We start from the raw sequence: 22,076 nt of genomic DNA on the forward strand, positions 1-22,076 counted from the left end.
GACTCTTGGAAGAGATCGTGCCCATGCGAGGAAAGATACCCCGCTGTCCTCTCTTTCCTCTCCTCCTTCTTTATTTAAGCGGTCGCTTCTGGTGTTATCTTTCCGGACCTGGCGAGACTCAGACGGAGGTTGTTTTGTCTCCCCCGCTCTACTCTTTTTAGGGCTCTCATTGGCTGGCTGGCTGGCCCGGGAGGCGGGGAGGTGACGCGCTCCCAGCTTCTCATTGGTTAATTGGGCCACGGCGATAGATGACGGACGCAACGGAGGACGAGTAACCGTAAGAGGAGGCGGGAGAAGAGCGGGGTCACGCGAGTGGGGCGGGAGCGAGGCCTGCGGACCCGGCTGACAGCCTCTCGTCTTGGTTCCGTCGCCGCTCGTTCGCCGGAGAGCCGGGTAGGGGAAGCGCCTACGGTGGCCGCGAGGGGAAAAACCTCTGGGCTGCGGCTGTTTAGAGGCTCCGAAAGGCTTCGTAGCCCGGCAACCCCCCCACAACGCCAGGCCGGGTCTTGGCGGGGCCGCTTGAGAAACGAATGGGCGTTTGTGGCCGGTGTCGCAGGAGTTGGACTACAACTCCCGTCGGCCCCAGCCTGTGAGGTTGATAGGCCTCACTGCCTTTTTGTTTTGTTTACCCTGGTATTTCTCAAGGTTAAGAAGCCAACGCCTTTCAACTCCCAGAATTCCCTAGTTTGGCTGGGGAAATTAGAGTAGAATGGAGTTAGAATAGAATAGAACAGGGAATAGAATAAGAAATAGAATAGAAAATAGAATAAAGCATAAAAGAGAAGAGAATGTAGGGTAAGAATAGAATAGAATAGAATAGAATAGAATAGAATAGAATAGAATAGAATAGAATAGAATAGAATAGAATAGAATAATAGAATAGAATAGAATAGAATAGAATATAGAATAGAATAGAAAATAGAATAAGGAATAGAATAGAATAGAAAATAGAATAAGGAATAGAATAGAATGTAGGGTAAGAATAGAATAGAATAGAAAATAGAATAAGGAATAGAATAGAATGTAGGGTAAGAATAGAATAGAATAGAATAGAAAATAGAATAAGGAATAGAATAGAATGTAGGGTAAGAATAGAATAGAATAGAATAGAAAATAGAATAAGGAATAGAATAGAATGTAGGGTAAGAATAGAATAGAAAATAGAATAAGGAATAGAATAGAATGTAGGATTAGAATAGAATAGAAAATAGAATAAGGGATAGAATAGAATAGAATGTAGGATTAGAATAGAATAGAAAATAGAATAAGGAATAGTATAGAATGTAGGATTAGAATAGAATAGAATAGAAAATAGAATAAGGAATAGAATAGAATAGAATGTAGGATAAGAATAGAATAGAAAATAGAATAAGGAATAGAATAGAATAGAATGTAGGATAAGAATAGAATAGAATAGAAAATAGAATGAATAGAATAGAATAGAATGTAGGATAAGAATAGAATAGAAAATAGAATAAGGAATAGAATTGAATAGAATGTAGGGTAAGAATAGAATAGAAAATAGAATAAGGAATAGAATAGAATGTAGGGTAAGAATAGAATAGAATAGAAAATAGAATAAGGAATAGAATAGAATAGAAAATAGAATAAGGAATAGAATAGAATGTAGGGTTAGAATAGAATAGAAAATAGAATAAAGAATAGAATAGAAAATAGAGTAAGGAATAGAATAGAATCGAATGTAGGATAAGAATAGAATAGAAAATAGAATAAGGAATAGAATAGAAAATAGAATAAGGAATAGAATAGAATGTAGGGTAAGAATAGAATAGAATAGAAAATAGAATAAGGAATAGAATAGAATGTAGGGTAAGAATAGAATAGAATAGAATAGAATAGAATAGAATAGAATAGAATAGAATAGAATAGAATAGAATAGAATAGAAAACAGAATAAGGAATAGAATAGAATAGAATAGAGAAGAGTTGGAAGAGACCTTGGAGGTCTTCTAGTCCAGCCCCCTGCTCAGGAATTCTGGTAGTTGAAGTCCAACTCATCTTAAAATTGCCAAGGCTGAGGCACACTGGACCTTTAGAACAATTTATATGACAGGAACACCCAAAAAGCAATAAAAGGGAGAACAGTCCCGGGTCTAAAATGAATTCTGATTTTGCCATCAAGGAAGAACCTGTTTTATGATGGTTTTAATGTTTCTTTGAATTGTTTTATAGTTTTACCTGTAGGGATTGCCACCCAGAATCATATATATGAGATAGACGGCTTTATTTATTTGATATAAATTTAATAATAGTTGTACATAGCTGCCCATCTGACCTATGTGGCTCTGGGTAGAATACAGTAAAACAATCAGAATAATGCTAACAGCGTAATACAAATACAAAAATGCAAAGCAATTTAAAAACAAGTCAAAGATAGATGTAAATAAGACCGTGGGAGAATGGACTAGCTTCCTACACATAGTATAACCATCTTGTGAAACCCCCCCCCCAATTTCACTGCAGTCCTGTTGAAAGGACCAGGTTTTGAGTGATCTCCCAAATGCCAATAGAGCCAATGTTCATTTTATTTGCTTTATACAGCTGCCCCGTCTCATATACAATCTTGAAAAATTAAGAAACCCCTCTTTGAGTTCTGTGGTTCAATTTACGTAACAGGGTATGGTGAAAAAACATCTGGTCCTTAAGCAGTTCTTAAAAGGAGGCAAACGCAACCTCAGATGAACCACAACACACGACATATTACACCATGTCGTCTTTTATTTTACAAAAAAGAAAGCCGAAATGGAGAAGCCATGTGTGAAAAACTTAGGTATATACCCTTACGGCTTCCACAGGTATGAAGAGGCTAAGTAGCAGCCAGGTGCTGCTAATCAAGTGCTCTTGGTCAATTGAATGAATGGCTGTAAACTGAGGACTATCTGTATTGATGTTTTTGATTGGCAGCTGCTCAGAGTTTTATGAGATGGGCGGCTACTGGCATATTAAATGTTTTAAATAAATACATATTCTGAAAGCATGTACAAATTCAGGAACTATTGTGATTAAGTGTGCAAATGCCCCCCTTCCCGCCGTTGCCCGAAAGCACAGGTCCGGTTTCAAGGAACAAGGAACCAAGGAGAGCAAAATCACTTATGTAGTTGATAGAAGGCTAATCACGCCTTGGGATTCTCTAACATCATAATAAATACATTGAACGTTGAATAACAGTGCTGGTGTCTTAATTTCAGCCCTGCGATTGTTGGCGCCCTGCTATCGCATTCCCGGTAGATTGGCGAATTTTTTTAAAAAAAAAAACCTCAAGCAACTTCTTTCTTTTGGCTTCTGAGGACAGAATGTCGGAACTGAGCGACGAAGCCAGCGAGACGGAGCTCTTGAATCGCAGCCTAACCATGTGGCACGGAGAGGGCCAGGCGGCTAGTCGCCAAGAGTTAGACATACCTTTGGACCTTCACACAGCGGCTTCCATTGGCCAGTATGAGGTGGTGAAGGACAGTATTGAACGGTAAGTGGGAGGGAACGTAGTCTGGATTCCCAGGAGGGAGAGGCTGCATTCCAGAGGAGCAAGAGAACAACTCAGGGCAGAGAGTTTGTGTGAGAGAAAGAGGGTGAAGACAGCTCCTCCCTAATAGTTCCCAGAGCATACGCTTGATATGGGTGGTAGCTTGCTTTAGATTGGCAAGATTCAATCTATAGGTGAGAAACAATAAAAAAAATCTACTTGGAAGATCACACTTGTCCGTCTTGGTTTTTGGAGCCTGACGGTAAGAGAATATCTTAACAGGAACCTCCACCTGTCAGTAATTTTATAAAAGTCTGTAATAGGGATTGAGAGGGGGGGGCGGGTTAACATTCCAAAATGGTGTTTTTCACATCCAGTCTAAAATGGGAGACTCTATGTTGCCACCTCATTTGCCTGCATTGCCCCGTTTTGATAATTCAGGAAAACCAGTTTGTTCTAGTGCAGGGGTAGGCAACCTTGGCTCTTTTATGACTCGTGGACTTCAACTCCCAGAATTCCTGAGCCAGGCATGCTCAGCCAGGCTGGCTCAGGAATTCTGGGAGTTGAAGTCCATGAGTCATAAAAGAGCCAAGGTTGCCTACCCCTGTTCTAATGGTTAAGGTATCAGTCTAGAAACTGGGAGAAAGTTAATTCTAGTCCCACTTTAGGCATGTAAGTCAGCTGGGTGATTTTGAGCCAATCCCCAGGGGATCGTGAGTTCTAGTCCAGCCTTAGGCGTGAAAGCTGGCTGGGTGACTTTGAACCAGTCACTCGCTCTCAGACCAAACTCACCTCACAGTGTCGCAGGAAAAATAGGAAGAAAGAGCATTGTACACATTTGCCACCTCGATTTGTTTTTTAAAAATGATAAAAGCAGGATATAAAGAGAGAAAATCATTCTGTGCTGTGTAAAATTTATTCCACCTCTAACGATGGGGGGTGAGGTGTTACCCCCCGTTGATAGGGCTCGCAACCTGGGCGTCCTCCTGGACTCACGGCTCAATTTTGAAGACCACATAGGAGCCGTGACCAGGGGGGCTTTTGCACAGGTTCGCCTGGTGCGCCAGTTGCGTCCCTATCTGGACCGAGATGCCCTACGCACAGTTACTCATGCGCTTGTTACCTCCCGTCTGGACTACTGTAACGCTCTCTACATGGGGCTGCCCTTGAAGACCACTCGGAGGCTTCAACTGGTGCAGAATGCGGCCGCGCGAGTTGTAATGGGGGTCTCCCGATACTCCCATGTAACACCTCTACTCCGCGAGCTGCATTGGCTTCCGGTTGCCCTCCGGGTGAGATTCAAGGTGCTGGTTATTACCTATAAAGCCCTACATGGCCTGGGTCCGGGCTATTTGAGGGAACACCTGCTGCCGGCATCAAACACCCTTCGCCCAGTGCGCTCCCACAGGGAGGGTCTGCTCAGGGTGCCGCCGGTGAGAGATTGCCGGCGGGTGACACCCAGGGATAGGGCCTTCTCAGTGGGAGCGCCTGCCCTCTGGAACCAGCTGCCGGTGGAGCTGAGGACTGCCCCCGACCTCCGATCATTCCGCCGGGGCCTGAAGACCTGGCTCTTTGAGCTCTCCGGCCCAGGCTGAGGAGAAATTTTTAATTGGGGTTTTAAGTATACAGGGTCAATTTAATATTTTTTAATTTGGTTTTTTTTAACTTTTGTATGGTGGATTTTTTAATTTCCTGTAAACCGCCCTGAGTCCTCAGGGAATAGGGCGGTATATAAATGTAACTAAATAAATAAATAAATAAATAAAATTAGTAGCAGCCCAAACAGGCCTTCAAGAAAATCCGAGGAAATGCTGAGAGCAGCATCCAGTACTTTACAAGCATAAGAAGAGCATTTCCAGGCCCATCTTGCCCACCATTTTGTTTCCATGGCAACCGATCCTTGTCAAAATTAAGCTGACGAGCACAGTTGGGCCCCTTCTCTCATCTTCTGCAGCAAGCCACCTTGAGAAGTTTGCTCCCAAAGGGCCAAATGGACGCGGTGAGATTAAAAGAATGTTGCTGACCTGAGCAGCAATGGCTTGAAAGTCTTCCACCTTTGGGGAAATCTCACACGCTGTGTACCTTCCAGAGGGGAGAAGGACTTGAATCGGCCGAACCGCGGTGGTTGGACTCCACTGATGTACGCCTCCTATATTGGTTACGACACCGTTGTGCGCCTGCTGCTACAAGCTGGAGCAAACGTGAATATGTCAACCCCAGACGGACAGACCCCGCTGATGTTGGCAGCCAGCTGTGGGAACGAATGTGTGGCTGCGTTTTTGCTTCAGGTGGGTGAGCTTTTAGAATGGCTGTCAAAATATTAAAGCAGTCACGCAGTCTAAATAGGGCAAGTGCCACTCCTGGTTAGCTTTTCGGTTTGATAAAAGCTAGCGCGGTTCAGAAACAAGGTCAAATCTGTTGCGACTACAACCAAGAAAGATGTGCTCAGAATAACTAACCGAATGGGATTTGTTCATTAGACAGATTCACTAGCTCACACACAGGTGACTCTGGGCAGCTTACAAATTTTTAAAACCCACCATCGAATAATCCATCTCCTTCCAATTCCCCAATCCATCCTTTGGCAACACCACCACAGTCAAATCAGCCATTCGATCAGCTCCATCTCCATTCGGGGGTCCCCAGACCCATGGACAAAACCATGTTTTTAGGGCCTTTCAGAAAAACAACAGGGTGGGGACCAGTTGTCCCTTGAGGGGGAATGATGTTTGGTAAAGGGGCCACCACCGAGAAGACCCTTTTTTTTGTGTGGTCTCACCAGATGAGACCTGCACCCTATCTTCTCATCCTGATGGGCCAGGTAGTTGTTAGGGGAGAGGCAGTTCTTTCAAGAAGCCCGTCCACAAGCCATGCAGGAGTGTCTGACAGAGCCTGGGAAAATGGAAAAAGGAGCTGGCATGTTGTAAGAAGATTGTAGGGCCAAAACAGTACAGAAAACATTCCTGAGTCCAAGGGATTGAGGAAGGAGGGGAAAGAGACTCAAGAGTAACGTCACCCTAATTATGTTGACCTGCAGAATTGCTTTAGTAGACTCAAAACTCTATTACACTACTAGCCACAAAGTACTTTTCAGAAGTCGAAACGGTTCTTGTTTCCTGAGTTTGCCTGCCTTCGAGAGTTTGACAGCCACGTTGGCTGGACATTGGCTGGAGTCTGAAAAATGTCACGAAGGCACCTTGAACGGGCCTACTTTTCAGCGAGGTAATCCTGTGATGTTATGACGAACGTTCCCTTTCTCTGAAGCAAGGTGCCGAGTTGGAGACGAAAGACGTCCATGGCTGGACTGCCCTCTTTCACTGCACCAGTGCTGGCCATCAGCAAATGGTGAAGTTCTTACTGGACAGTGGAGCCAACGCCAACTGCAGGTAGGAGAAAATTGCCAAACATAATACAGGTCACCCTCAACTTACAACAGGTTTGTTTAGTGACCATTCAAAGCTACAGCAGTGACGTACGACTGTTTTCCCCACTTAGCAGTGTTGCAGCATCCCAGGGTCACATGATTTACAATCCACGTTACAAAGATGGGGGGGGAAACAAGGTGGGAGCATTATATCGGTCACCTTTCGCTGTATAAAATCGGCATAAATCTTAACAATAAATAAATTCAGTTCCTTAGGTAGTGGCCCAGAAAGTAAACTCAGACTGTGCCTTCTGTTTTTCATGGAGGCCGTTAGAAAATGCTCTAAAGAAGAGTAAATTTTCAGAGTTGCCAACTCCTTGGATAAATCGCACAGTTGACTTTATAGAAGTTACTTTAGGAGCCTTTTGAAACTTAAGAGCGGAACTCAGATCCTTAAATGAACGCTGTTTACCTTGTAACGTGAGATCGTACGAAATCTGTGTTTTGGGGATAATTCCCGGCTCTCTTAATTCTACGCCTTCGTAACCAGCGTGTCTTTGCCTCACCGTCAGTCGTGCCAGTCTTGACGTGAGCTTTAACTTTCTCTTATGCCAGGGAACCCCTTTGTGGATACTCCCCTCTGATGGAAGCAGCGGCTTCTGGCCATGAGATCATCGCCCAGTATCTTCTCAGCCATGTGAGTGACCCTTGATTTCCAGGAAAATCCAGAGCCTTTCCCCTGCCCCCCCCCAGCCTTTATTAAACTGTGGTGGTGTACACATCGCGTTCAGCCATAATGCGCTGTTTTGCTTTTGGCTGAGCACGCTGTGTGAATAAAGCTGTTACAGCTCAGGCTAATTTGCAGAAGCCTTTCACAATAAATGCTTCATCTCCCGGTGATTGCAGCGGGGGTGTGGATGTGTAAAAGCTTTACGTTAGGAGCCCCCCGTTAGCTTCAGTGCCCAATTGCTGTGGGTTCCTTTCTACCGGACTGATGGAGTGAAAGGCGGTGTCTTCCCGCAGGGTGTGAAAGTGGACATAAGGGACAGCACAGGGGCCACCGCACGAACTTTGGCCATGAAATATGGACACATGAAGATCGTGGGGCTGATCGACTTACATACGGCCCCCGTGCCCAAAGTCTTCCGCAGAGGCACAGGTGAGTAAAAGGCTGTAATGTCTCGGGGAAAGAATCTGTTTGAAAAGCAAGCCCAGGTTGATACAGTGAATGGAAATCTACTCTTTGAGCTCAGCCCGGTCAGGAAACAGATTCAAGAATGACTAGAACGCCAATCAAAAGTTTTGATTAGAGCTAATGGACTAGACCGCTTTATAAGAGACTGGAAACCGTTGGTGGATTTTCTACACGCTAAATATAATAACATGGTCACAGAGGGATTTGAAGATTGGTGTAATGTTTAGCTCAACCTGTTGACTGCTTTTTCTGTGTGTGTGTGTGTGTGTGTGTGTGTGTGTGTGTGTGTGTGTGTGTGTGTGTAAGAGGGAAGAGAATTTACTGCTTTTTCTTTTCTTTCAGCACCCAGTCAGCTACATGTTAAAAGTTAAATTTTATTGCACGCTATTTTTTTCTTCTTTGTTGTTGTTAGAGTCGAATGTATGCTTTTGTTTCATTTTGTTTGTTCTGTATTTTATCTTTTATGATAAGATATTTTTAAAAAGAATGACTACAACTCTACTTCATTGATATAAGCTAATGGAATAACTACAATCATGGCAAAGATCGAGAAGGGACTCCGTGATGTGAATAGAGAGAGGCTGGGTGATTCCACCAGATCCTTCTCTCATGACAGAAATGCGTGCCTATAAATCTTTAGACTCTTTAAGTTCCCTGCTTGTACTTTTTGGACACTCAGGAAAGTACGAAGATCTGAGCTCCTCAGATGAGTCTTACTGCGCTCCCCAAAGACAAAGGCCTGCCCGTAAATCCAGGGGACCCAGCATTCACGAAGGGCCTCACGCTTTGGCCAAGATCACAGCGGTCAGAACTGGAGGGAAGAGTCGGTTGCATCGTGGTGAGTTCAGGTTTTTCCTCCCCTGCTTCAGAATCTGCTGAGATGGCTGCCACCACTACAGCCCTTACATCTTTACAGCTGTGGTGGCGCAGTGGTTAGAATGCAATATTACAGGCTAACTGCTCACTGCCAGCAGTTCGACCCTGACCGGCTCAAGATTGACTCAGCCTTCCATCCTTCCGAGGTCGGTAAAATGAGGACCCAGATCGTTGGGAGGCAATATGCTGATTCTGTAAACCGCTTAGAGGGGGCTGTAAAGCACTGTGAAGCGGTATATAAGTTTAATTGTTATTGCTTGCGAAGGAAGGAAAGGGAAGCAAGCAAGCCGTAGTGGTGCAGTTGTTACAATGCAGGCTGACTCTGCTCACTACCAGGAGTTCAATCCTGACCGGCTCAAGGTTGACACAGCCTTCCATCCTTCCAAGGTCAGTAAAATGAAGACCCAGATTGTTGAGGGAAAATATGCTGACTCTGTAAACCTCTCGGAGAGGGCTGTAAAGCACTGTGAAGTGGTATATAAGACTAAATGCTATTGCTTGTGAAGGAAGGAAGGGAAGGGAAGGGAGGGAAGGAAGGAAGGAAACCGTAGTGGCGCAGTTGTTACAATGTAGGCTGACTCTGCTCACTGCCAGGAGTTCAATCCTTCTGAGGTCAGTAAAATAAGGACCCAGGTTGTTGGGGGCAATAGGCTGACTCTGTAAACTGCTTAGAGAGGGGCTGTGAAGCGGTATATAAGTCTAAGTGCTATTGCTGTACTAAGTTAATATTGAGAGACCCAGGGAAGGAGGGAGGGCTATCCTGCTGTCATGAGCTCCTAAAGAGATAAAAAATAAATAAATGACATTCTACATAATCATTTCCCAAGATCCAGTTTTTTACCCTTCTAGAGAATCTGATGCTGTAACTCTACCTTCTGTAAGGTACTTAACCTGGTAGCCATTTTCCATTGCCCTGAAAGTAACTTGAGGGAAGTCGATAACGTCCTGGATTCGCTCATTCTGAAAGTCTTTATTGCAGGGAGGTCCAACCTCGGCAACTTTTAAGACTTCTGGACTTCAACTCCCAGAATACCCCAGCCCCTAGCATACAGTGTTGCACGCTGCCTTTTGTTAGCTTTGGGGAGTCTTGGAGAACCTTCTGGCGCCAAAGTAGAATAAAAACGATTCCGTAAACGAGGTCCGCCCATTTGTGACATTTACGCGATCCGTCTTGCTCACCTTTCAGGTCTTGCCCTTCCTTCGTTCACCTCCCTTCCTTTTACTGTCCCTTCCTTTTACACACAGAGCAGGTCCCGCCAGAAGGCTACGTCACCTTTAAAGACGATGGAAGCGGCTTGGAGGCGGGTGGCCTTCGATACCGAGATGTCATCTCCCCCATTAATGACCAAGATGTGGAGAGCAGCAGCAGCCGAGGTACCCGGGGCTTTCTTTGGCTGGATAGACTGATCGTGCAGACCATCTTAGGATTCCTCTCGAAGCCTTCCAGGCAGGCAGAGCCGTTTTTAAATGCAGGCTGTTTTGGGGCAGTGGCATTTATTTGGCTCCAGAATAAATACTCTAAAGATGAATTAGACTGTCAAGCTAAGGGGCTTTGGGCTATGTTGGTGCTGGCAGATGTTATAATAGGATTCTAAGATTTTTTGGAGTTCTTTGAGCTGCAGCAAAATAATCGTTTTCCTGCTCCTGGAATTAGATTGTGATCTGTTACCAACACTGCCTATATTAGTCCACAATCCCTCTCCTTCCCTTCTTCCCTCCCTCTCCCTCCCTCTCCCCCCCCCCCGTCTCTAACTCAAGGTGATGAGCCTCCATAATGCACCCTACTCTTCCTATTTTCCCCACAACAACAACCTTGTGAGGTGAGTTGGGCTGAGAGAAAGGGACTGGCCCAAAGTCACCCAGCTGGTTTTCATGCCTAAAGCAGGACTAGAACTCACCATCTCCTAATGATTGGCCCAGAGTCACCCAGCTGGCCTTCATGCCTATGGCAGGACTAGAACTCACTGTCTCCTGGTTTCTAGACCAGCACCTTAAGCAGTAGACCAAACTGGTTCAGTTTGCTTTTCGATTTTAGGGATGACTGTGACCTTATAGCTTAGATCAGGGATGGCGAACCTTTTAGAGACCGAGTGCCCAAAAACTGGCCCGGCCCCCCGGCCCACCCATCTTCCCGCAGGGCCACCCACCACCTCCACAGGCCGCCGCAGATCGCTCAAGCGGCCCTGCAGCACTGTGGCGGCCATGCCCTCTGCCCGCAACTCACAGCATCATCTACGCACAACGGGGCGTGAGGACGGAGTCTTGTCCCTGTTGCCCGGCTGCCATGTGCTTGGTGCGCTGCTGCGACTCTCCACGGGGGACTGCTGCTGAGGAGGGGGCTGCGGGTGGAGGCGGGGTCAGGGCGATGGCGCGCGAGCCCACCGAAAGGGCTCTGAGTGCCGCCTCTGGCACATGTGCCATAGGTTTGCCACCAGTGGCTTAGATAATCTAATTTCAACATTTCTTTTGCTTCTCTTATTCAATGTTTTCTAACGTCTCCCCTGTTGAAAAGCCGGAGAACTTGAAAGCTGTTATTTGCCTCTCTAATAAAACCTGTAACCTGGCAATGCGTTTTGAAATGTAAATCGAAAGCCCTGTGAAAAAAAGGAATGAGACGCTTGTATGCCAAACTCGGCACAATTTGCATCCGGTGAATAAATCGAAATGCACCAGGATGGATGAAAAACGTCCACGATTTTTCTGAATACTGTGGTTGTAGTTCATAGTTCATCAAAGATAATATTACTGACTTAAAATGGAGAGGTTTTCCCTTTGTTTCGTCAGTCAGTCCCTGAGTATGTAAAGGTTGCCGCTCTTATTGGTTCTGAAACGCTCTTTTCTCTCACTTCTCACCATTTCAGAAGAGAATTCCTTCTTCACCAACGACCTGGGCATTATCCAGACCAGCAGCAGCAGTGAAGGCCTGGCCAGGACTGTGGGGATCAGCAGCGAGGGCTCCTTAGAGAGCAATGAGGTACAGAACTTGCAACACGCGTGTGGTCTTACGTGGACTTGGGAGCTAAGCAGAACTGGGCCTGCTTAGTACTCGGGTGAGGGACCCCCCCCCCCCAGAAGAGAACAGCACTAGAATGAGAAGACCATTTCTATCTTAGTTGCTGAGGAAACCGTGTGTGTGTGTCCATGTAGCTACCGGGGACTGAGCTTGACTTAAAGGTGTCTTAAGCAGAAGTGGAAAACAAATACATATTCTTGGTGTGGAAGAGATGAATAACAGAAAAGGGTCCTTGGAGGTCTTCTAGTCCAACCCTCTGCTCAAGCAGGAGCCCCTACACCAGGGCTAGGCAACCTTGGCTCTTTGATGACTCGTGGACATGCAAGATCCTTCATCCTCTTGTACCATTTGAACACTCTGGGTCAGGGGGTCTTCAAACTTGGCCCTTTTAATGGCTTGTGGACTTCAACTCCCAGAATTCCTCAGCCAGCGTGGGGGGAAACTCTGGCCCCGTCATGACTTGCAAACTTCAACTCCCAGAATTCCTCAGCCAGCGTGGGGGGAAACTCTGGGCCCGTCATGACTTGCAAACTTCAACTCCCAGAACTCCTCAACCAGCATGGGAGAACTATGGTCCTTTTCATGACTTGTGGACTTCAACTCCCAGAATTCCTGAGCCAGCATGGGGGAACTATGGCCCCCTCATGACTCGTGGACTTCAACTCCCAGAATTCCTGAGCCAGCATGGGGAAACTATGGCCCCTTCATGACTCGTGGACTTCAACTGAGTCCTTCGGGAGAAGGGCGGTATAGAAATTGAATAAATAATAATAATAATAACTTCCAGAATTCCTGAGCCAGCCACGCTGAGGCGAAAGAGAGAGGTTTCCAAGCTGAGCCATGCTGGCTCAGGAATTCTGGGAGTTGAAGTCCACGAGTCATAAAAGAGCCAAGGTTGCCTACCCCTGCCTTACACCATTTCAGACAAGTGGTTGTCCAGTCTCTTAAAAACCCAACTTCTGGGGGCAAGCCGTTCAGCTGATTATTCTAACTGCCAGGAAATTCCTCCTTAATTCCAGGTTGCTTCTCTCCTTGATTAGTTTCCATCCATGGCTTGTTTTCCTGACTTCAGGTGCTTTAGAGAATAGGTCGACCCCCCTCTTCTTTGGGGCAGCCCCTCAAATACTGGAATACAGGTGGTCCTCGACTTACGACAGTTTGCTTAGCGACCGTTTGAAGTTACAGCGGGACTGGAAAAAATGACTTACGACCGTTTTTCACACTTATGACCCTTGCAGCATCCCCAGGGTCACGTGATTTAAATTCGGACGCTTGACATCTGACTCACATTGATGACGGTTGCAGTGTCCCGGGGTCAGGTGATTCCCCTTTTGCGGCCTTCTGATAAGCAAAGCCAATGGGGAGAGCCAGACTCACTGCACGACCGTGTTACTAACTTAACAACTGCAGTGATTCACTTAACAAACGTGGCAAGAAAAAGCGTCAAATGGGACAAAGCTCACTTAACAAATTTCTCCCTTAGCAACGTTCATTTTCGGGCTCCATTGTGGTCGTAAGTGGAGGACTACTCATCCCTCATCCCTCTTTTCGTTAGACTAGATGGCTTTAAGCCTTCTGAGGCTGACGCTGCTTCTTGGAAAGAGACACGATGCTTTTTCTACTCGTGATAATAAAAAAAGTGGCGACCTCTGGAGCTCCTGAAGTTAACAGTTGACCTTTGTTAACGGAGGAGGTCCTGTCATCTTAATCTTGTAACACACCTGGGTTTTGAGGAGAATGGCTTTCTCTGGCCTGATCCCCTGTCCTCTCTCAACTTGTGCAGGACTCTGACCACGCAGCCAAGTCCTCCAGCCGGAAACATCCCAAGAGTTCGAAAGCCAAGAATCGCTATGGCAACAGTGACACTCAGTGGCCTTGGAAAGCCAAAGCATCTGCTCAACACTGTGGCCCATCTAATGACGAGACCCCCTCCTGTGCTGGACCACAGGTAACTCTCAAGACCGGCGAGGAAATGCAGGAAAGAAGAACCATTTTGGCTTTCTGGAGCACTCTTTATTGGTAGTTGGGTATTGGAGCAGGAATTTTGAGAACCTGCCAAAACAATTTTCCATGTCAGGGTAGGCCTAGACAGGGGTAGGCAACCTTGGCTCTTTTATGACTCGTGGACTTCAACTCCCAGAATTCCTGAGCCAGCCACGCTGAGGGGAAAGGGAGAGGTTTCCATGCTGAGCCATGCTGGCTCAGGAATTCTGGGAGTTGAAGTCCGCGAGTCATAAAAGAGCCAAGGTTGCCTACCCCTGGCCTAGAACGTGTTTCTCAACCTAGCTGGCTTTAAGGTGGTGTGGACTTCAACTCCCAGAATTCCCCAACTGTCATGCTGACTGAGGAATTCTGGGAATTGGCTGCTGCCAGAGAATCTTGATTACCTGCCCAAATAATTGTCCATGTCAAGATACACCTAGAACAGTGTTTCTCAGCCTTGGCAATGTTAAGGTGTATGGACTTCAGCTGCCAGAATTCTGATGCTGGCTAGGGAATTTCTGGGAGTTGAAGTCCACAAATCCTAAAGTGGCCAAGGTTGAGGTCTGTTGACCTAAACTAATAAAGGGGAGTTATTCAGAGTCATTTTTCTCATACTTCCTCCCTCCCCTGAACTGAGGATTCTGTCCTGTAACAGTTCTCCCTCCCACATGTTCCCATAGTCTACTTGACATTCCATCACCAAAACTCACAGGGCTACAAAAGTTCGATCCCCAAGGGCCAACCAGAGACAAAAGGCAATCCATCCTATGGAGTGGTTACAACGGCCTTGTTGTTGGTCAGCTCTCCCTGTGGTTGCTGCTCTTATGTGCTTGTAACTGGATCCAGGTGCTGACATGGCTGCCACATCCAGTGTTTGCCAGCAGTTTCCTAAAAGGAACTGTCTCAATTCTTCTCACTGTACCTTCTCATTGTATCCCTGTATAGTAGGATATCCTGAACAAGAGTTGCGAGCTAAAGCTTGCTCAGAGAATGTTAGATATTTGAGTAGGGGTTTGGAGTTAACTTCCACCACATGACCACTTTCTTAGCTTGAGGGTGGTTCTGCTTTTCAGGTGTTGTTGACTTTGTGCAGAAGCTGATGGGAATGGTGTGGTTTTTGTCAATAGAGCTGGAACAGAGAACGGTGCAAGTCCTTTTTCCTTGAGTTTTAACACAGCTTCCTGACGATGTGTTTGCTTCATCTGGGCTGTAGGATCTGGCCACCTTTCTGGACCAGATTGGCTGCCTGAAGTACTTGCAAGTCTTTGAGGAGCAAGATATTGACCTACGGATCTTCCTAACTTTAACGGAGAGTGACCTAAAAGAGATCGGCATCACGTAAGCAGATTTTTAATGCTGAGTCCTGAACCCAGAACCATGCAGCTTTCATACCAGATAGCCTATCACTCAATGCTTCACATCTTCTGTTTTGGCCTGATAGAGAGTCTAGTTGCATTCATTTAAAAAAAGGGGTGGGGGTGGGGGGGTTAGTGCATTTGACTTAAATGTGTCACTGAATGCAGCAACCTTCTGGATACACTTGGTGCCAAGTGGCTGTCAAGCATCGAAACATTTATTCTGCTTCAGCCATTTTAATTCTCAGCTTGCCAATAGTCGCAGAAAGGAGGGGGGATGTTTGGAGTACTGAAGCACCGGTGAGCAGCCTGGCACGCAACCCAAGGTCGTTGGAGAAACCGTTGCCTAGGAATTGAATCTTGCATCATAAAAATTGCCGGAAGAGTAATTGGACAACGTGACGTGAACTGTGAAAGGGTTTCATTATCTTTCTGGCGCCATATTGCCAGAGCTGGTTTTCCAATCATTAGTGCCGGTATGTTGTACTCAATAAAGTTTTGCATTAGAGATTGGAATCTCTCTGTTGTTGTGCTTACTTCGTTGGGATCATCAGCCGGAACTTTGACACTGGTCTTTGCGGGAGAACAAGCATGTTCTCCAATAGCCACTCAACAAGAGGCTGCTTTGTTCTGCCTGCAAACCTCTCTGATGGGAGCTTAGCTGCTTAGCTTAACCTCTTAGTTAAGCTTAGCTTAATCTCTTCTGATTCCTGGTTACTTACCCCGGTAGGCTTTTTGGACCAAAGAGGAAGATGACCTCGGCCATTGCCCGATGGCACAGCAGTGCCCGACCCCTGAGCGATGCTCTTGAGCTGGCCTATGCCGACCGACTGGAAGCCGAAATGCAAGAATTGGCCATTCAGCTTCACAAGGTGAAAAGACCAAACTCTTTTAGCGCCTTAGGAAGAAGATGATGCTCTGTTGCACCCGAGTTGGGATGCGTACATGTCAGTTGGGGGCCTCGTTGGTTTAAGTCCCTGAAGCACCAGGAGAGGGAGGTTGAGCTGCCGGTCCTTTAGTTCTTTTGTCTCTTCAAGTCTGAGGAAGTCCAGCAGATGAAAAAAATTAGTTTGAGGAAGGAAAGCTGTGGTTGGATGGAAAACGCTGGACTCTGGTCTTTTTCTCTCTCTTTGCTTGCAGAGGTGTGAGGAACTCAAAGGGCTGAAAGGACAGGTGAGCCAAGAGCAGGAGCTGCGAGCAGTGGTCGAGAGTTGCCTGATGGAGCAGGACGTGGCCTGGAGCAATGCCCAGGCTCAACTCCAAGAAGTCCAGGCCATCACCAGAAATGCTGGGGTCCTTCTGGAACAGATGCGGTGAGTGAACCTCCAAGAGATGAGAAATGGCGATCACCTGGTCCCAGGATTCTGCAGCGGTTAGTAGATACATGTGGGTTGCCAAGCACTTAAAATTCTGATCACAAGACCGTGGGGAATGCTGCAGTGGTCGTAAATGCGAGGACCAGTCCTAAGTCACTACTTTCAGTCCCATTGTAATATCAAATGGTAGCTAAATGAATGGTTGTAAGTCAAGGACTACCTGTAATCCTTCCATGAGGATTTCTTCTGCTCCTCTGCCTCTCTGTGTGTGATTTCCTTCCACAGTAACCTCTTGATGTTCTGATTTCCTTTCAGGGCCTGCCAGGCAGAGCTGGATTCCCGGATCAACCGGGAGCAGGCAGCTGGCCAGAGATCGGAGATCAGAGCACAGCTTGAAGCCAGTAAGTGGGATGCTCAGTCCATGACCAAGAGGCTGTCTTCACCCTCTTTTCTCTCACGCATACCATGTTACCCTGAAAGTAAAGCCTACACCAATAAGCCCTAGCTTTATTTTGGGGGGTGGGCCTAATATAAGCCCTATCACAAAAATAAACCCTAGTTTTGGGGCGAGGCACACCTAAAAATCAAGCTAGGGCTGCCCCACTCACCCACTTAACTTGCAGCCAGACCTCTCCTTGCCAGCCCACTTCTTCTGAGGCCTCTTCTGCAGCCAGGCCTGTATTTCTCAGTCACAGGGCTTTCCGTAAGGCCTCTGGACCCAAGAACCGAGCTATGGATTCAATCCATAGCTCAGTTCTGCAAGACCTCAGCAGCTAAGCACCATGCTATGGCTTGAATCCATAGTTTGGTACTCACTGCTTAGGCCTTCTGGAAAGGCTTGTCTGCAAAATGCAGGCCCGAATGCAGGCTGCAGAACTTTGGCCCCAGAAGAAATGAAGCTGCTGAGTGAGGCTGTCGGTGCTGGAGGTGAGGTAAGGCCTACCCTGAAAATAAAACCTGGTGCCTCTTTTGGAGGGGGGAAAAAGACCTAGTCTTATTTTCGGGGAAACGCAGTAATATCTGGGCTAGGTTGCCTCTTACTCCTGTGTAATCCATCCCATCTCTCCTGAGAATACACTTCCTGCCTACATTCCCTCACATCCTGGAACCAGCTTTTCCTCTGTCCTATTCATTCTAATATTTTCCTACTTTTCTTAGGGCAAACCGGCTGAATTGTTTCTTTTTTCTTTTTCCCCTTCAAAATAAAGACATGGCTCTGCTTTGACTGGAATTGGGGAAGAGGCTACTTTCGTGCCCATCTCACCATTAGAACAAAGCTAGCTTGAATTAATGCCACCTATTTGTTTCTCGGTCTTAGGCCCTGAAGGATGGTCACCTACCTTGAAGGCCCTTAGCCTGCCTGAGCTGTCAGCTCTTCTGCAGGAGTGTGTGGGAGAAATGGGTAAGGTTAACACAGGCTGTTGAGAATGTGTCTTCTCCTTGATCTGATCCAAATAACCCCAGCAGCATGACACACCCAACGGTTGCTATCAAAGGGAAATAGGTGTTGGAGAAGAGCAGGCAGAGTTGGGAGGGCAGAGCTAAATGTGTCATCAGCTTAGAATCCTTACATTGCCGCAAATGATCCAAGCTCAGTCCTCCTCGAATTCTTTTGACCCTGTTATGGCACCGGTTCAGATTTGAATTTTAGTTGGCTAGATTCTTGCTTATAGGCTTGAGCAATAAATCCTTCTAAATTGCAAGTTAACATTATTCCAATAGTGGAATAAAACAGGGATTCCCCAACCCCAAGTCCATGGATCGGCACTAGGCTGCGGCATGCCAGAAACCTGGCCACGCAAACAAGGAAAGCCCCATCCATGGGATGCAGGCAGCATGCCAAACCACGTCCCTTCCGGTCTGTGGAAAACCCTCTCTCCACGGAACCGGTCCCTGGTGCCCCAAAGGTGGGGGGTAGGGTGCTGGAATAAAGGGACAACTTCCCAGAGTTTGCTTGCTTGCCTGTCATACTGGAGGTTTTTCCTATTTCCTGACACTTGTGATAACTGAGCTACTCTCTCTGTCTAGGGACAACTCTCTGTTCTGTCAACCGTAATCTTGAGAGGCTACAGCGTCCAGATAAGGGCAAGGCTGTCCGCAAACAGCCCTAGCAGGAGAGAAAGGTAAGCGAGGAGCAAATAGCCCCCAAGACTGAGAGGTGAAGTTGGTGTGTAAAAAATGGTGGTCTTCAAGACCAAGAGGATGCCTTGGGGACATGTGGTTGACCCTTTTGGGAAACAAGAAGCTAGACCAGGGACTGTGTCATCCACAAGGTGTTTTACATCTATGTACTACAGGTAGGTAAAAGGGACATGGTGGCTCAGTGGCTTAGGACGCTGAGCTTGTCAACCAGATGGTCGCCAGTTTGGCGGGTCGAATCCCGAGTCCTGTGTAACAGAGTGAGCGCCTGTTACTCATCCCAGCTTCTGCCAACCTAGCAGTTCGAAAGCACGTAAAAATGCAAGTAGAAAAATAGGGACCACTCCGGTGGGAATGTAACAGCATTCCGTGCACCTTTGGCGTCTAGTCATGCCGGCCACATGATCACGGAGACGTCCTCGGACATGCGCTGGCTCTTCGGCTTTGAAACGAAGATGAGCACCGGCCCCTAGAGTTGGAAACAACTAGCACGCATGTGCCGGGGAACCTTTACCTTTACTACAAGTAGTCCTTAACTTACGGGCACAATTGAGTCCAGAATTGTTTACATCTACGTACTACAGGTAGTCCTTAACTTACAGCCACAATTGAGTCCAGAATTGTTTACATCTATGTACTACAGGTGGTCCTTAACATACGGCCACAATTGAGTCCAAAATTGTTTACATCTACGTACTACAGGTAGTCCTTAACTTACGGCCACAATTGAGTCCAGAATTGTTTACATCTACGTACTACAGGTAGTCCTTAACGTACGGCCACAATTGAGTCCAAAATTGTTTACATCTATGTACTACAGGTGGTCCTTAACGTACGGCCACAATTGAGTCCAAAATTGTTTACATCTACGTACTACAGGTAGTCCTTAACTTACGGCCACAATTGAGTCCAGAATTGTTTACATCTACGTACTACAGGTAGTCCTTAACGTACGGCCACAATTGAGTCCAAAATTGTTTACATCTATGTACTACAGGTGGTCCTTAACGTACGGCCACAATTGAGTCCAAAATTGTTTACATCTACGTACTATAGGTAGTCCTTCACTTACGGCCACAATTGAGTCCAGAATTGTTTACATCTACGTACTACAGGTAGTCCTTAACGTACGGCCACAATTGAGTCCAAAATTGTTTACATCTATGTACTACAGGTGGTCCTTAACGTACGGCCACAATTGAGTCCAAAATTGTTTACATCTATGTACTACAGGTAGTCCTTAACGTACGGCCACAATTGAGTCCAAAATTGTTTACATCTATGTACTACAGGTAGTCCTTAACGTACGGCCACAATTGAGTCCAAAATTGTTTACATCTACGTACTACAGGTAGTCCTTAACTTACGGCCACAATTGAGTCCAGAATTGGTTACATCTACGTACTATAGGTAGTCCTTAACGTATGACCACGATTGAGTCCAAAATTTCTGTTGTTAAGTGAGACCTTTGTTAAGTGAACCTGGTCCCCTTTGACGACCTTTCTTGCCGCAGTTGCTAAGTGAATCGCTGCAGTTGATAAGTCAGTAAGCCGGTTGTTAAGTGGATCTGGCTTCCCCACTGACTTTGCTTGTCAGAAGTTCCCAAAAGGGACTCCTTTCCTTCCTTCCGTTCTGTTCAGGTGAGGAAATGTCTCTGAAACAAATGACCCAAAAGGTCATGGGTTGCCTAGTTATTAGATCAACTTTCTGTACGTTGGGTTTCTGCATCACACCAAGCCGTCTGTGGCTGACTTGTGGTTCAGCCCAATACGTGAATCCCCGTTGATGCATTGGAAAACTTGGGTCTTGATGTGCAGCTGCTCAGCCTTGTAAAGTGTCTGTCCCGAGCAGCAGTGCCTGTTGGCTTCTGTCCCTAAAAGTTGGCTGAAGCCGTGCCTCATGTTGCAGAGATGCTGACGTTGGGTGACCGTTCCACCCTGAAGCTGTGTTTGCCTGCAAGAGTGAGCGAGTGCAAGTGACGACGGATCGGATCGGCTGTACGGGCCATCTCCGGCTGGGGCCTCGGAAAACCCGGCTGCCGTTGGTGACGAATGAGGGCAGATCTTCTGGATGGCACACCTGCTGTGCCGAAGGAGGAACGTGGGTCTGAATCTGCAAAGCCAGAAGAGTGGTGAGCACGCAAGCTCTCTAAAGCTTGGAAGTGCCAAGCAAGCAAGTTCGCATGTGCCTTGTTGTGGAAGATATGCTTGCGGTCTCTTTGTTAATCAAGCAAGCATTGTTGATATCAACATCTCAGGCTCTTCTTCCTCCCTCTCTGTGTCCACAACAGGAGACATAACGACAGACATAACTCGAGCCTAAGGACTTCATCCTCTTTTGACCTAGCAGCCGAAAGAGTTTGCAATTCACCCCTCCCGACAATTTTATTCTTTCTTGTCTCCTCCAATCAAATGTGATATGTTTGAAAGATGGAAATGCTTATTTTTAGCGGGAACCAAATGTTATCTTTTGGGGTCCTTTTAACACGCAATTTCAGGTTATAGTCTCCCACTTGACAACATGAGGTGGCTCCCGTTAGCAAAATTGGGGTTGTAAAAATCTTCAGGCAGAACGAGGTAAATCTGGATTAGTTCTGAAGAGCCAGGCTGAACCTTTGAACGATGACAAGATGATAAGGTATCCCAGGATGATGGATGTTGTAAGATGATCTTGAGATTCAAAGCAGAAGGTTTTCTAGGTCCATCTAGACGTCAGCGGTGATGGTCTTGCAAGTTTCGAAAAAGCTACATCTTCTAGAGCCTGTCTGTGGTTGTTGAAGAGCTGATGAGAGGGAGTGGAGTGCCTTTTCATTTATCTGTTTCTTATTGATTGGCACATCTCACTGTACCTTGTATTTGCCAGAGATTTAAAAAATGTAGATTACAGAATTCAACAAACCTGGTTGTCCTACAAAATGAATTGCCCAGAACTGGCTTATCTGCCATCAAGCAACGAGCTTTTGTGTGCTATTCCTTGACATGTTCAAGCAGTGCAGAAAGATTAACATGACTTTAGAAAGATGCTCTGTTTGGTCAGAAAACTGATGCTGCCAAAGAATGTTCATTGACTGGACTTCCTTCTCTGTTTCACTCCATGATCCCCTGAGTATTTTTAAAGCTCCAGGTTTCACGGCTGCTAGCACCCGGAGTTAAAGCGAGTTGGGTGTCAAATGTATTGTTTCCCAGGGCACTCCATAAGCCTACTCCGCAGAAGCAGTACGATATTTTAAAGAATGTACTTCCATTTTTAATATTGTTATAGTCTGGTTTCTCTTCGGATCGTATGCTGTACACATCTTTTGTTTTTTATTAAAGATTGTGATTTTTTTATTGAAAAGTTTTAAAATACATTTTAA

At 46.2% G+C, this 22,076-nt stretch overlaps 1 protein-coding gene across 2 annotated transcripts; it reads left to right on the forward strand.

Annotated features, from left to right (window-relative positions):
• The first annotated feature begins 309 nt into the window (after positions 1-309).
• Positions 310-22,049, forward strand: ANKS3 (ankyrin repeat and sterile alpha motif domain containing 3). Of its 2 annotated transcripts, XM_081337830.1 has the most exons (17): positions 310-393; positions 3,313-3,483; positions 5,570-5,768; positions 6,745-6,866; positions 7,460-7,541; positions 7,868-8,003; positions 8,719-8,877; positions 10,161-10,289; positions 11,777-11,889; positions 13,712-13,876; positions 15,125-15,249; positions 15,997-16,138; positions 16,407-16,579; positions 16,898-16,983; positions 17,901-17,984; positions 18,611-18,705; positions 20,630-22,049. In XM_081337830.1, the coding sequence occupies exons 2-16, from the start codon at positions 3,314-3,316 to the stop codon at positions 18,691-18,693; spliced, it is 1,968 nt and encodes a 655-aa protein (XP_081193956.1). In that variant the 5' UTR covers positions 310-393; position 3,313; the 3' UTR covers positions 18,694-18,705; positions 20,630-22,049. The 2 variants fall into 2 exon arrangements, with proteins under 2 accessions (XP_081193956.1, XP_081193957.1); XM_081337831.1 differs by lacking the exon at positions 310-393 and having other exon boundaries at positions 3,359-3,483; positions 5,435-5,768.
• Positions 22,050-22,076: the final 27 nt, after the last annotated feature.

This window comes from Vipera berus (assembly GCF_964194415.1).
Source record: "Vipera berus genome assembly, chromosome: 13".
Taxonomy (NCBI): Eukaryota; Metazoa; Chordata; class Lepidosauria; order Squamata; family Viperidae; genus Vipera; species Vipera berus.

Bases quoted from the DNA above. Each gene is read 5' to 3' on its own strand.
- ANKS3 (XM_081337830.1), top strand. From the start codon at position 3,314: ATGTCGGAACTGAGCGACGAAGCCAGCGAGACGGAGCTCTTGAATCGC. The intron at 3,484-5,569 runs GTAAGTGGGAGG...TGTACCTTCCAG, and splicing joins GTGAAGGACAGTATTGAACG to AGGGGAGAAGGACTTGAATC. The intron at 7,542-7,867 runs GTGAGTGACCCT...GTCTTCCCGCAG, and splicing joins CCCAGTATCTTCTCAGCCAT to GGTGTGAAAGTGGACATAAG.